General features: G+C 37.3%; 4 protein-coding genes across 10 annotated transcripts in view; 1 reads left to right on the plus strand and 3 right to left on the minus strand.

Moving 5' to 3' along the window:
* Window positions 1-657, minus strand: part of LOC142352231 (nephrocystin-1-like) — a 181,398-nt gene extending 180,741 nt beyond the window's left edge. For all 4 annotated transcript variants that reach the window (XM_075404688.1, XM_075404686.1, XM_075404687.1 and 1 more), the window contains exon 1: window positions 635-657. The gene's annotated coding sequence lies outside the window, so the exon portion shown is untranslated. The remainder of the gene's footprint in view (window positions 1-634) is intronic.
* The window catches only part of LOC142352235 (nucleoporin p54-like), a 608,913-nt gene that overhangs the window by 335,108 nt on the left and 260,294 nt on the right, over window positions 1-13,511 (plus strand). The window contains exon 1 of one of the 3 annotated variants that reach the window (XM_075404696.1): window positions 613-623. The exons of the other annotated variants lie outside the window; for them this stretch is intronic. The gene's annotated coding sequence lies outside the window, so the exon portion shown is untranslated. Of the gene's footprint in view, window positions 1-612; window positions 624-13,511 lie in introns of those variants that run through there. 3 annotated transcript variants of the gene reach the window in all.
* The window catches only part of LOC142352233 (sec1 family domain-containing protein 1-like), a 354,741-nt gene that overhangs the window by 9,412 nt on the left and 331,818 nt on the right, over window positions 1-13,511 (minus strand). For both annotated transcript variants that reach the window (XM_075404694.1, XM_075404693.1), the window contains exon 11: window positions 12,078-12,290. In XM_075404694.1, coding sequence (XP_075260809.1) covers window positions 12,078-12,290 — 213 coding nt within the window. The remainder of the gene's footprint in view (window positions 1-12,077; window positions 12,291-13,511) is intronic.
* LOC142352236 (metallophosphoesterase 1-like) lies at window positions 3,059-8,884 on the minus strand. Its single transcript, XM_075404698.1, has 2 exons — window positions 8,546-8,884; window positions 3,059-4,444 (listed from the first exon to the last, which is right to left on the minus strand). Exons 1-2 carry the CDS (start codon window positions 8,733-8,735, stop codon window positions 3,282-3,284), a joined length of 1,353 nt encoding a protein of 450 aa, XP_075260813.1. The 5' UTR covers window positions 8,736-8,884; the 3' UTR covers window positions 3,059-3,281.

The raw sequence follows: 13,511 nt of genomic DNA on the forward strand, positions 1-13,511 counted from the left end.
TCAACCAACTGGGGAGGCCCACCTCCAGTTCTCGTTTTTCTAGAAACGTTTGCAAAATTTCGCGGTTTAATGGTTTTCTTGACAACCGACTTCAAATCTGCCACATCCGCGCATAGTGTGTCCAGTCTCTTCAGCCTTTCCAAGACATTGGCAAGCATATCAGTAACAGACAGAGAAGCACACGATTTGCATTTCCAAAGGATGCCGCACGAAATGGGGTCGCCATCAATCTTTACGGTGAGACAGTCATAGTGAACAGATTTGACGCCACAAATGTCACAGTCAAAGTATTTACTATCGTCTATCACAATAGTGCATAAGTCACAAGATTTGGACATCGCAATCCCGAATAAAACTGCTCAATGTGAATTGGGTGGAGGGGAATTGGAAAATAATTGCCTCTATCTAATCGTACACCTATGAATCCGTTTACCACTGTAAACGGTAGCTTAGTAACTCTGACAAGAACAAATGAGAGCTGTAGACGATAATCCAAGTTTGTTCGCCTTAGATACCAATTTATTATCATAAACCAGATCACTAAAATCCCTTCGTAGACAAGGGCTACCCAAGAATAAAATCTGGTTCGTCGATCAAATTAACTGAAACACTACTTATTAAATAGCAGAGAATGCTATTTAATAAGTTTATCACAACAATTAGGCTAATAAAAATCAAAAAATATCGAAAACTTTCAAAAAGCTGAAAAAAATGTGCGTGTTTTCAGCGAGCGGTAGTTTGTCAGTAGCTAGAAACGGGGGGGGGGGGGGTTTGCACCGAAGGCTGATGGGGGAAGTGGGGTGGTGGGGGGGTAGCAGCGCGGGGGCAATAGTGGAGGGGTCAACAGTGGAGGGGTCTTCAAACTCTAAGAACCAACGTTCACACCTTACATACAAGTATCCAAAAAAATTTGTGCTGAAACAGAGATGAAAGACTCTAAGAGCACATTATGAAAGCTGGGCGCTACGTGTTTATCCCGTTTTTGAAGACGAAAAGTCAAAGGCGTCAGACAAAAAATCGGTCAAGAGAAAAATCGCATAAAAAAGACCGACAGGACTAATATAATCGCTACAAACTTCGTTTGAGAGCAATTAATAACATAACCGACTAACGTCGGGGAATTGCTCCCAAACAACCGGCGAGCGGTTGGCTTTGTGGAAGGGGGGGTCTGCGAGTACAAAAGGCCTTTGCGGCTTGAACGATGCGCAGAGGTGAGGATTGGAGGGTGAAGAGAGGGGGGCTCTGTGCGTCGCATACTTGACAACTAGTGAGTTGAAAGGCTCTAAGAGCACTTAATGCCCACTGGGCGCTACCTGTTTATCCCGTTTTTGAGGACGAAAAGTCAAATGCGTCAGACGAAAAGTATGTCAAGCGAAAAATTGCACAAAAAAGACCGACAGGACTAATATAAATGCTACAAACTTCGCTTGAGAGCAATTAATCAACTTTCCTCTCACAAAAATTCTTTAAACAGTTGTGATACTGAAAAAGCGTTTTCCTTCGAGAATTACTTTTTCTCTATAGTCTTTGTTTCTGTGAGCATGCTTATTTTAATTGAAACTCAATTTTGCACGGTCATTTTTGAATTGCAAAACAACAATGCACATGGTTTACAATTGGTCAAAATATGTCAAACTGACTGTTCTGATTATTGCAGTGAAATATTCTAAGACCGTACTCAAAAATACGCCATAAAAATTAAGTGCGTTGAGTTGTTCTTTGATATTTTTTCTCTCATACGAAAGAAATTTTTTTAGCAAACTTGAAGCATGTAAGCATTCTGTGCTGCACACTCACTCGCACCAGCAGTCTTGTTTTCTATTTCTTTTAGCTTTTTCAAAATGTCAATCAAAGAGCTGGTTTTCTTAGGGAAAATTTATTTATTGTTTAGCTACGATGCGCTATTAGGGAGGTATTGATAAATCCTCCAAATATGGTAGATCCTCCGATGGTTTATAATACTACAAATATAATACAATTAGGAAGACCAACAGGACTAATATAATTGCTACAAACTTTGTTTGAGCAATTAATAATACATCAAAACTTCGCAACGCTTTATTAGTAACACAAGACATCTTATCTTACAGAAGTCATGTTCCGACATTGAAAGGTTTTAGAGTAACCTTAGGTCTCCTTAATAGTGGTGCCATTTAGAAGTGAGGTAAGTTATTTATGATCGACAAATGTATGACGCAATTCAGTTAAAAATTGGTCCTAATGAGTGACTCCTGACACATAATAACTTTGTTGGAGAGCGGTATAAAGTGATGAAAAAAAAGATGTTTTGAGGTTTACGGTGTGAAGCAATGTAAAACAAAAATGAGTGTCAGACGACGAAACAAATAACCAAAAACACCACAATATAGCTACTCTCAGAATCGAAAGCCCCGTTATACAAAAATTTGTCATTTTAATCTCATTCGTTTAAAATTATAAAACTACAGATTTTGCGTTTCTTTTACATAATTTCTGAAAACAAAGTTATGGATCAAAAGTTAAGTCCATACCCATCACAATAATGTACAGACTGTTAACAAATATGAGAGCAGCAGAAAATAATTCTACCACAAATACAACTGAGCACTATTTAATCTGTATCGCAGAAAGAAGACTTGTTTTCTTTAACAACTAGGCAACTTGTAAAATTTTTAATCTCATACAAAAGGAAAAAAATCGAAAGGGCCTTAAACTACAATAAATCACCGAAGTCATTAAACAGCTGACAAATGAATAGATATATTTACTATTGGAGAACTACATTCAAGAAACCTGCTCCAAGCAAGCAAAACCGAAAAGGTGATCAGGACCCCCAGCCTCTATATACATTATCTAAACTAAAAAATTGTTGTCAATTATCTTTTCCAAGAGCTCTTCACACAAGATCTTTATTTCAGCGCGATTCATTTAATCGCCCATATTTTAACAATATATCTTTTCAAAAATACATTATTTAACCCCGCAAGCTTTTCATTTCAAAACACTTTTCCTCAAACCCAAACGTTTCACTAAATTCGAATGCTCTCTGCCAATCACATTTCAGAACATTTGAAAACAATCAAGATAAAAAGTTTGAATTAGTCCAAAAAAATGGATCAAGTAGCACCGATACAGAAAGGGCAATTTGATATCACATTGGAGTTAAAACAATTAATTGGTTAAAAGACATCGGTGAATAGATCACATAAATCACGGCAAATCAACTCAATTTAGTTCAAAATCGCTTCAAATAAAATTTCACTTGCACATTTAAAAGAGATTAAAAGAGAAAGAAAATAAAATTATCTCAATTTTTGAACATTGCTCACATGGTATAATTGGAATCGCCTAGAAAAGGCATAAATTTTCCAAAATGGCAAATACGAAACACGTTGTTGGTCATCACGACACTTTCTGAACAAATAAATTAAATTGTAGCACCAAATAAATAAGTAAATAGCAATCTGGACACTTTCACGTGGTAAATAACAAACTGAGTAAACAAAATTGGTTTGGTCCACGTTTAACAGTAAAATCTGAGGCTGATCATTATTGCGCCATGAGAACGAATTGATTGTCACTTCTAGAGTTTTGTCTTTTGCATCTTTGGAGTAAGAGTGCCAGATATCACAGCGATAATGGGCATGTCCACTGAGAACGAGTCTAGGTTTAAACATTGACAGAAGGTTCCGAGATACGACTTCTGACAACATATCCCAATCTTCTCTGAGAGGTTTCGAGAGGTTCAGATTGTCGCTAGTCCAATCAGCCTCGAAGCAGTCCCGTTCACTGACACGATACAAAGGGAAATGTTGAAGAATTATAGGCTTGGACGATATACCCCCTCCCAATTGAGCATGAGATGCGTGTTCTAATTTGTGCCATCTGATTAAATTTGAACATTTAGAGGAAAGAACACCATCAGAGCCAGATTTGCTCAAGCATTTGAAAACTCTCTGAGCTTCTCTTAGTTGATCTTGAGTTTTGTCACAGAGAAAACACGAATCATTACGCATTAATACGCTATTCAATAGTAAGAAATGAACGCCATTTTGAGATACAATTTTGACTTTGCTTGTGTTGTAGCTTTCTTCAAACCTCGAAACTTTGTAGTAGTTTGTATCATAATGAAACCCAATATCGTGGTTCCCTGTGACAACGTGGACTTCCACCTTTTTGCCAGAATGGCCATCGCGCGAGATTTGTTGGTTCATGAAAGATGTAAAATATCGATTAAATCTTTGTGTAACTTCTGAGAACTCGTGTGGATACGCGTATTTGCCTTCGTCCAAGACATCGCCTAAGATGAAGACTATATCTGGACTGAGATTTCGAACTGCAGCTTGGAATGAGGCCCTCATTTGGCCCTCTCGTTTCATTCTGTCCAGCCAATGTCCCCTCACATTTCCAAGCATGTGCACATCTGCTATCAGCATAACCCGTAGAGATGAAACGCTTTTTCTTTCTAAAATAAACGTGTGAGCTGATCTAAGATTTGGGCGCAAACAATTTCCTACAAATTACCCATTACAAAGATTCGAAGATTTATCTGTTAATTACCAAATCGGAAAACTAATTAGACTGATGCGATCTAGATTAGGAAAGTCGTATGTGAACAAATACAACAAATTGTAGCACCAAATAAATAAGTTCGATAAAAATATGTTCAATAAAATAATTTCGAAAAAACTAAGTTCAAGTAAATAAGTTTGAAAAAATTCACATAAATGAAAAATAGCCTAACTCGAGAGAACCAAAATCGACGTCACCCACAAACTTCCACGGAAAATGGCCAGATTGATGAGGGGGATTAAGAACCGCCCTTAACACCATGGATTATGCCTGCTCAAAACAGTTTCTTATAATCCCATACCTAGACACTAGTAGGGCGTAAGGCTCTAAGAAAGGAACTCGGCCAATTAATGCCCTCCGGGCTTTATCTCTTTATCCGGTCTTTGAGGACAAAAAGTTAAAATCGTTTGACGAAAAATCGGTCAAGCGAAAAATTGCGTTAAAAAGACTGCAAGAATGATATAATTGCTACAAACTTCGTTTCAGAGCAAATAAAAATGAACAGAAAACTGATTTAAAGTGAGCGTGACGTCACACGCTGTGAAAACCTTTCAAGACGCGATACACTTAACTGAGAGAGCCGACGTGAGGGAATAGAAAAAGATGTGCATTAGGGGTCGGGTGGATAGTTACGGCGAGGAGGCAATGAGGACGACACTGTCAAAAAACTTCCCTTCACACTATTAAATTTTGAGTTCTCAGCAGCATCAGCAAGTTGTAACATTAGAAGCTGCTCAATGACTTACTGCCTTTCGAGCTTTACCTGTTTAACTCGTTTTTGGGAACAATAGGTCAAAAGGGTCAGAAGGAAAGTTGGCCAAGCGAAAAATTGTATAAAACCCAGTACTCAACTGCCACAACTTTGCTTAGCGGGAAAATTTTTGGGTTTCGCACTTTTTTAGCGTTTATTTTAATAAAGGTGCATAATAAAATATAGCCGGCAATTTGTTGGAACATAGCCGCCAATGACGCGCTTGACGCACATCGGGATTGAAACAGAAAAAGAAAAAAGCAGAGATAGAAATTGACAAAAAAGATTCTTAAGTTTCAAAAATTGTTCTAATTCAGCGTGCAGTTTCAGTAAGATTCTAAAACTATGCTTAATTCAGCTTCTAAACTGAAACGTTTTGAGCTTAATACTAATGTCAGCTAGCAACTGCTCTAATGAAATTTGATAACTTAATGCACTACGACTTAATGACTGAGCTTTATAGATTTATCGCATTTTTTTTGATTTAGCTCTTCTGACTTTGACTGTATTCACGACATTACGTAATTCAATGCGTGAAAAAAATTAAAATCCATTGAGTTGAAACAGTGAGTGAGGTAAGTCAGAAGGCTATGAATTATTTCAGTAGTAAAAATGGGTGCTATTTCTTTTGCTGGCGGCTACAGTGTCATATCTCACGTTTTGGATGTTTTCCGAGCGGGTGTGTATTATTTGCAGTCCCCAGACGCACGAGCCGTATTTTTACAATGATTTACTATATAATGGCACGTGATCTGTAGCTGGGGTGCATAAATAAATTACTGAGGAGGCACAAACGAAAAAGATCCCACGTTTCTCTGCACATAAGTTGCATTAAATATAACAAAAAACATCTAAAGCTTGACTTCGGAAAATTTCTTGCCTCACTTTTACATAATACTTCATTTTGTAGACTCTTTCTAATTGCACTAAAATCAAATTAATTTCTCGACTATAAAACCAGTACCCCAGAGAGATCATCAGTACACACGTCAGAAACGTCACTCAAAATCTTTAATTCAACGAGAGAAAGGAACAAGACAAAATCATTAACATAGCTGGCAGATTGCCAGAAAATAGCCGCAATAGATTCGTAGATCGGCAGTCTAAAAAAAAACAGTAAAAAAGACACCAAAAAAATTCGTCTTTTCATTGAAGGCTGATGTGTTCTATTTTGATTAAAAATCTGTATAAGTTATTGCTGCCTCTATTAGCTGGTCTCAAATAACCTTCATTTAGAGTGACACACACCCATTTGACCTTATCTCTTTGAATTAAAGTAAAAAAAAGTCAATTTCAAAGTGAGGAAGTCATTTTTGAGAGTGAGGTAAGTCAATTGTGACCAAAAATTTAATCACGCGCATGAACAAAAAACTCGCTCCACTAAGAGCGAAAAATGACGTCACACATGCAATTCAGTTGAAATTGCATGAACGAATGAACAAAAAGTGGCTATGACGTCATATGGTCGTAACAAAAATCATGACGACGAAATAAAAAAAACATAGCAGGACAAGTCCCCACGTACAATTCAAAGAATTTTAATTGACTAAGCAGAAAAAACTAGACCTAGAATGGACTAGGAATTAATTGAGAAAGTAATTTCTTTAAAAAAAATCAGATAAAAAATAAGAAAAAAACAGTAAATCAATGTCAAAATGCAGCATGTGAACACAAAAAACCACTAGCGAGAAATGAAAATTTAATTCAAACAAAAAACTAGTCCAAGAATGGCTGCGAATGGATTGGGAAAACCATTTAGAAAAAAATCCGATTCGAAAAATCGAAAAAGTAAAAATCAGAGTGAAATTGCCGCATGTGAACAAAAAACAACTACCGAGAAACCGAATTTTTGCACAAACACCTTTTTTCTCACCATTTTTGTTTTCTCACTCTACTTTAAAATTAGAGCAAAAAAATTCAAGCCGCAAAACCACTCACGTTTTCGCTCCATTTCCTGTTTCGGCGTGACCAAAATCACTACTTCGAAATTTGACTTCAAAAATCATGAAAATGTGTGAACAGATCTTAAAAAAAAACATAGCCGGAAGAATTCCGGAAACGACTCGAAGTGAAAATCCATTTGAACGCCATCCAACTATTCATCAAACACCAGGTGCCTTCACTAATTTACGATTATCTTGAAACAAAGTCATGAAACAAAAAAGTAAAAACAATAACATCAAATCTGTTAAAATATGATAAAAATTCTGATCAAATTTTGTTATAAATTGAGATCCCGAAAAAATTATCTCTGCCAAAATAACTTCATCAAGACAACTAATACTTAAAAAACCACGTATGTGAATTTTGAAAAAAATACTTTAGGCTAAAATTATGAAAAAAAACAACTTTCACTGAAAAACGGGAAAAAGTTACTAAATTTTTTAATATTTCAAAAACATATAAATCCAAAGAAAAAATCCCTTCGGCCAATACGGTATCCAGATGCTCGCAAAACAATAGGCAAGTCATAATAGGCAAAGAAACTTAGCTAAAAACAGAAAAAAAAACGAAAAACTGCAAAAAAAAAAATATGAAAAAAGTTCCAATTTTCGCCATTTTTTTGTCACATTTCTCAACAAAAAATGATTCTTACCCACAAAACTGTAACCAATTGTTATCATAAAATTGCTCAAATAGAAGGGGTTTCTTCAGTAGCCATTTGAGCCAGTTAAACAAAAAAAATTGTCAAAAAAACGCAAAAATTAGCCCGAAAATCAGCAAAATACATTAAAAACCTCCGAATTATCATAAAATTAATATGAGTTTCCAGAAACCTTAAAACCACTACCGAAATCAGCCTAAAATCAAAACAAAATCATAACCAAACCTCTTAACCAAAATAAATGAAAAAAACTGCTTTAAAATGCCGCATGTGAACAAAAAAATTTTGCTCGCTTAGAGAAAATTTTTTCACACATCAATTTCTCGCTCTCTCAAAAACAGCGGTATGAACAAAAACCACTCTCTTTTCGCCTCGCTCTTCACTTTTGTTCAGCGCCAAAATCACTCCAAATTTTTTCACGCGTTTCATTTCCCGCTTTAAAAATCACTCCAATAAAATTGATTAAAAAAAAAGGACTTCTCCAATACTCCTCTTCGAGTCGTAAAAAGACAGCGCCCCAATACAATTCAAATTCTTTGAATTGTAAAAAACCAAGAGAAGGCCAATAATAGCCCCAGCTATCGCTGTGCGGCTATTAAACAACTGACAAGACAGTAAATAGTAACTCTAAAGCGTACCTGGTTCTCCTTGTGTTGATTCCATTGAGGGAAGGTTGGGAAATGCGCATATTGCAGTTGCCAGTTCAAATATGAGCCATTCACACAGTGCGAGAGAGATCAGAAGAGTCAAGGAGATAACAAGAAGAGCAAGCGACAGATTCTTTCTCAGTGTTCGCGTTCTCCGGCTCCAGTAGTCATCACTTCTCATTGCTATTTTTTGCAGTCAATTGTCAAGCGGTCACCAGTGAATGAATATTACAACAACATCATAAAGCACATATATGACTGAAAATAGACCAAAACCCACGCAAATACAATAATGACAGGTATTCCGACTCGAATAGCTGATGAAAACACTGAGCAGTGCATTTAAAGTGTTTACACCTTACACAGTGCAACTAAATGACTTGACCAATAAACAACGGCAGTCTAAAACCTCACCGATTGGAAACTAACAAAATTGCATTCCTAAAATAAATCATACAACAACTGTGATCACGTAGGAAAGAAGTAGAACAATATTTATACGTTTTACAATTCATCCGCCATAATATCCACTGGATTTTGAGAACATTTCAGTGGAATTTCGTGGATCATTATCATTCCCGAAGATACAAGAATGACTCAGAAAAAGCCAGTGAAGATATAAAAGTTTTTTGTTAACAGAATTTTCAAGAATATTTCTTTCTCTTCCTCCAAAATTCAGCATAGTCGACAAGGCCTCCTACAACTAGCTCTCAAGAAGTCTTAAACACCGTGGTATATTTTGAGTGGGAGGGGGCTGAGGAGGGCGGGGGGGGGGGGGGGTCAACTTCTAACAACCACCCTTCACACCATATGTATAAGTCTCCAAAACAGTTTCTGTTAATCGCATACTTGGGGACTAGTGAACTGAAAGGCTCTAAGAGCACTTAATTCCCGCTGGGCGCTCCCTGTTTATCCCGTTTTTGAGGACGAAAAGTCAAATGGATCAGACGAAAAAATCGGTCAAGCGAAAAATCGCATTAAAAGACCCACAGGACTAATATATTTGCTAAAAACTCCATTTGAGAGCAGTTAATAATACTTAATTTAAGTATAAAATATCTGCTGTTTCGTTAGACAATGAGACACTACAATCGAGGCATCTGATTGAGCATTAACAGTCAAAACATAACCGACAAACGTCGGGCGAATTTCACTCAAACGAATGGCGAGCGGTTGGCTTTGGTAGTACCCAGCTAGGGAGAGATGCTAACATGGGGTGAGTGGAGTGGTGGTGGAGGGGAGGAGGGTGGAGTTGGGGGTTTTCAAGCGATGGGGGGATAAATTGTGTCCTCAAAACAGTATAAGTAAATCGCGTTTTCATGACTGGTATAAGGCTCAAGGCTCTATGAGCCCTTAATGCCCTCCACTCCGGGCGTTACTCGTTTATCCAGTTTTTGAGGACAAAAATCAATTGGGTCAGACGAAAAATCGGTTAAGCAAAAACTCAAATAAAAAAGAGCACATGACTAACATAATTGCTACAAACTTTCCGTTGAGAGCAATTTATTAGCTTCAACTTTAAAATTATAAAAATTTCAAAAGACAGAACCAACTTTAGATTTATCCGTGAAAAAAAATGTCGACAAGCTAAAACAGAAGACAAGCATAACCGACTTAAATCAGACAAATTGCTGTCGAACGACTTGCGAAATATCAATTTTACTGTAGCATGGTTTAGCCCTGGGGGAGGGGGGGGGGGGGGGGGGGAGAACGCAATGCGTATACTGTTTGGGGCTTCAAATGACGTTAATAAGCTTATTATAGACCATTCATAAGATTTAAACTTGAAAAAAAACAAAATCTATTTCGGCGCTCTTAGTTTGCGTTTAAGTAGTATATTTCCGTCAAATTATTTCAGTCGCTTAAAATTGTGCACGAGCAAATATGTATTAACGTAATCCAATTGATACTAGAAAAGACGTAGCCGGCAGATTACCGGAATAGCTGCGAATTACACTTGTGTATCGTATAACTCAGATAGAAACATCAAGTTGACGTCACGGCTCAAAAACTATAAAAACATTGAGCGATAAATTAGTCAGGCTTGCTTAAACAGAAATTCACTCCGCAGAAACTGATCAGGGACCCTGACCGGTCAATTGGCCGACATACAAATTAGCCGACACACCATTTAGCAGACACTTGAGCAAATATAACTACACGAAAACCACCGTTCACGATAATTACCCGCGCATTAAGCGATAAAAGTAGCGTCCCTTAGTTGTAAAACAAACATTAATCGGCTATTACTGCTAGCTAAATTGGCCATGCCTCAGCGGCCCGTAGGACATGATATGAATCTACCACAACCGAAGAAATGATTATGGTCGAACATAATTAAGTCGACGCTTCCATTAACACTATTTAAATAACACAGTTACGATTTCGGTCTTTTTGACGTCGTCTTGATGAAATCTGTCGGCCAATTGGCGTGTCTTCTAATTTGTGTGTTGGCTAACACCCCTAGCCCCATCAGGGACCTTTAATGCACATATGAGTTCCTTTGACCTTGAGCAAATTCAAATTAAAGTTTGAAAGTGTAAAAGTTATTTTTATTGAGTGACGTCACTTATGATCAAAATCTAATCACGCAAATGACTTCAAAAATTTTGCTAGGGTGAGTGAAAAATCACTTCACTCGCGCAAATACCGTTAGTCAAAAGAAGAAGTCATTCAGTAAACTTTACTTTTTCAGCTTTGCGTTGTGAACAAATAAACACAAAAAGAGCGCCAGACGACGAAACAAAAAACTGAAGGACAAGTCCTAACACAATTCAACGAATTTTCATTGACTAAGCAAAAGACTAGACCTAGAACGGACAATAAATGGATTGGAAAAACCACCTAGAACAAATCCGATCAAAAAATTGGAGTGAAATTGGAGATTGGAAGAAATTGGAGTGAAAATTTACGCCGCAAAACCACTTGCCTGTTTCGCAGTGACCAAAATCACTGCTCCAATTTGACTTCAAAAATCATGAAAAAGTGTGAACAGATAAAATAGCGCCCCAATACAATTCAAACCCATTACAATATCTTCTGCTCAATCAAGCTTTTGCCCGATATCCTATGCCCCTTGTAGGCTTCCCAAAAAGTCCGAAACAAAATATCCTCCACAGGCGGCATTTTTCCGGTTGAAATAGCAGCACTGTGCAAAATTCTCACGATCCAGAGTCACAAATGGCAAGGAAGCGCAGTATCGAGATACAGTCCAATCAAAATTTGAGCTGCAAGTAACAGGAACCAGCACATTTTTTGCAACCAGAGGCATCTGAAGACCTTATCGCGAAGAGCTCCTAAGATCCCTTTGCGCAAGTTAAAAGGTTCAAATATTAATCAAAATTTTAGATATTTCGCTATTAAAAATGGCGCAAGTTAAACTATTTTGAATATTTTGAATGATACCAAATAATTACCAAACAAATTTTCAATTAAATTTTATAAACGCGTAATTTGATTGTTTTAATCTGTTTTCAGGTCTGTTGGTATTCCACCTTACACACAAAGTAAAAAAACAACTAGCCTCTGTTTCGAATAGCTGGTCGAGTTTCCTGAGTTTGACCTCTTCCAAGACTGCACTGGCGATGTTCATGTGCATGTTGATGTGTCTCTTCTTCTCCAACAATTGTGGCAGACTGCTCACAGCATTGGCTAGGAGTGCCGTGTTCCCACTGACCAGTTCCGCTGCTGCCTCTGCCACTGCACCACTGCTGTCATCGTCTAATCCCATCTGAGCCTGAACACAAGTGCATTAACAGGCTTCAAATGACGTCATCATAGGCTATTATAGACCACTATAAAAATTGAAGTGGAAAACAAACCAATTTTGGCGCACTTTTCATTTCATTTTTAGTGGTAAATTGCCGCCAATTGAGTTCAGCTGCTGAAAATTGCGAACGAGAGAACAATTTAAATAACTCAAAATTTAAAAAGTCAAGGACGTAAAAGTCACTAGAAAAGTCAAAACGGTAAAGCAAAAATTTCACGTTAAACAGACACCAGTTTTCAGAAATACTCTTAAATTGCCGGGGAAAAGCCTCCATTGATTCCCATGACCGCGATTGGGATTGAAACTTAAAACCAGAATAGAAAAATTGTATGATTTAGAAAAAACGAAATAAAAGTGCGCTCTAATTCGGGTGATTTCGTAGTCAAGCAAAATTTTGCTTCTTGACGAGAGCATATATCGATTAGTATCATTAGCAATAAGCATTAGACCTGGTGACTAAGACTAACTAAGACAAAATTCAAATATCGGGCATCCAAAACTGGGATTCATAGGTCTTTCCCTCTTCAAATCGTGATTTTTTTTTGGATCTATTCTGTTTCGGGCCCCACCTTAGTGAGCATAATTTTTTTATGACCCCCAGGCGCACGTGCTATTTTCTTACATAGTAACGTGCTGTATAACATATAATTTGTAACTGGGGGTAACACCAAGGAGGTGTAACACCGGAGGGGGGAGGGGAGGAACAGAATAGATCCCTTTTTTATATTGACTGTTCATATTAGATTTTACTGAGCAATTGCCCGTTAAGGGCACTTTGAGTAGAAGGAGCGAATACAGAGACTAGCCTAGAGAAAAAAAATCTCGCGAAGTGTCAAGAAATGGAAAATATTGGGTAAAGCGAAAAAAATTAACAGATAATAGCCGACATTGATTCACATAACCCGGATTGGGATTGAAAGAATAGAAAAAAATGAAACACTGATCGATGTAAGAAAACATTTTAAAGTGCAAACTGATTTGGCATACTCCTGCTACTTAATGACAGGATGCAGCGGCTATTATAAGAATCAAGAAGCATTAGAGGTGGTGACTAGGACTAATAAGAACAAAGTTTAAGTAATGGGCATCAAAAATGGGGCTTTATGGATATTTACCAATTCGATTTCTGATTTCAATTTTTAAAAATTCGTTCATTTTAGATTGCTTTGCTGAGCACCTGCTGTTTGA

The sequence above is a fragment of the Convolutriloba macropyga genome, chromosome 13, assembly GCF_964194025.1.
Source record: "Convolutriloba macropyga chromosome 13, txConMacr16.3, whole genome shotgun sequence".
NCBI lineage: Eukaryota > Metazoa > Xenacoelomorpha > Acoela > Convolutidae > Convolutriloba > Convolutriloba macropyga.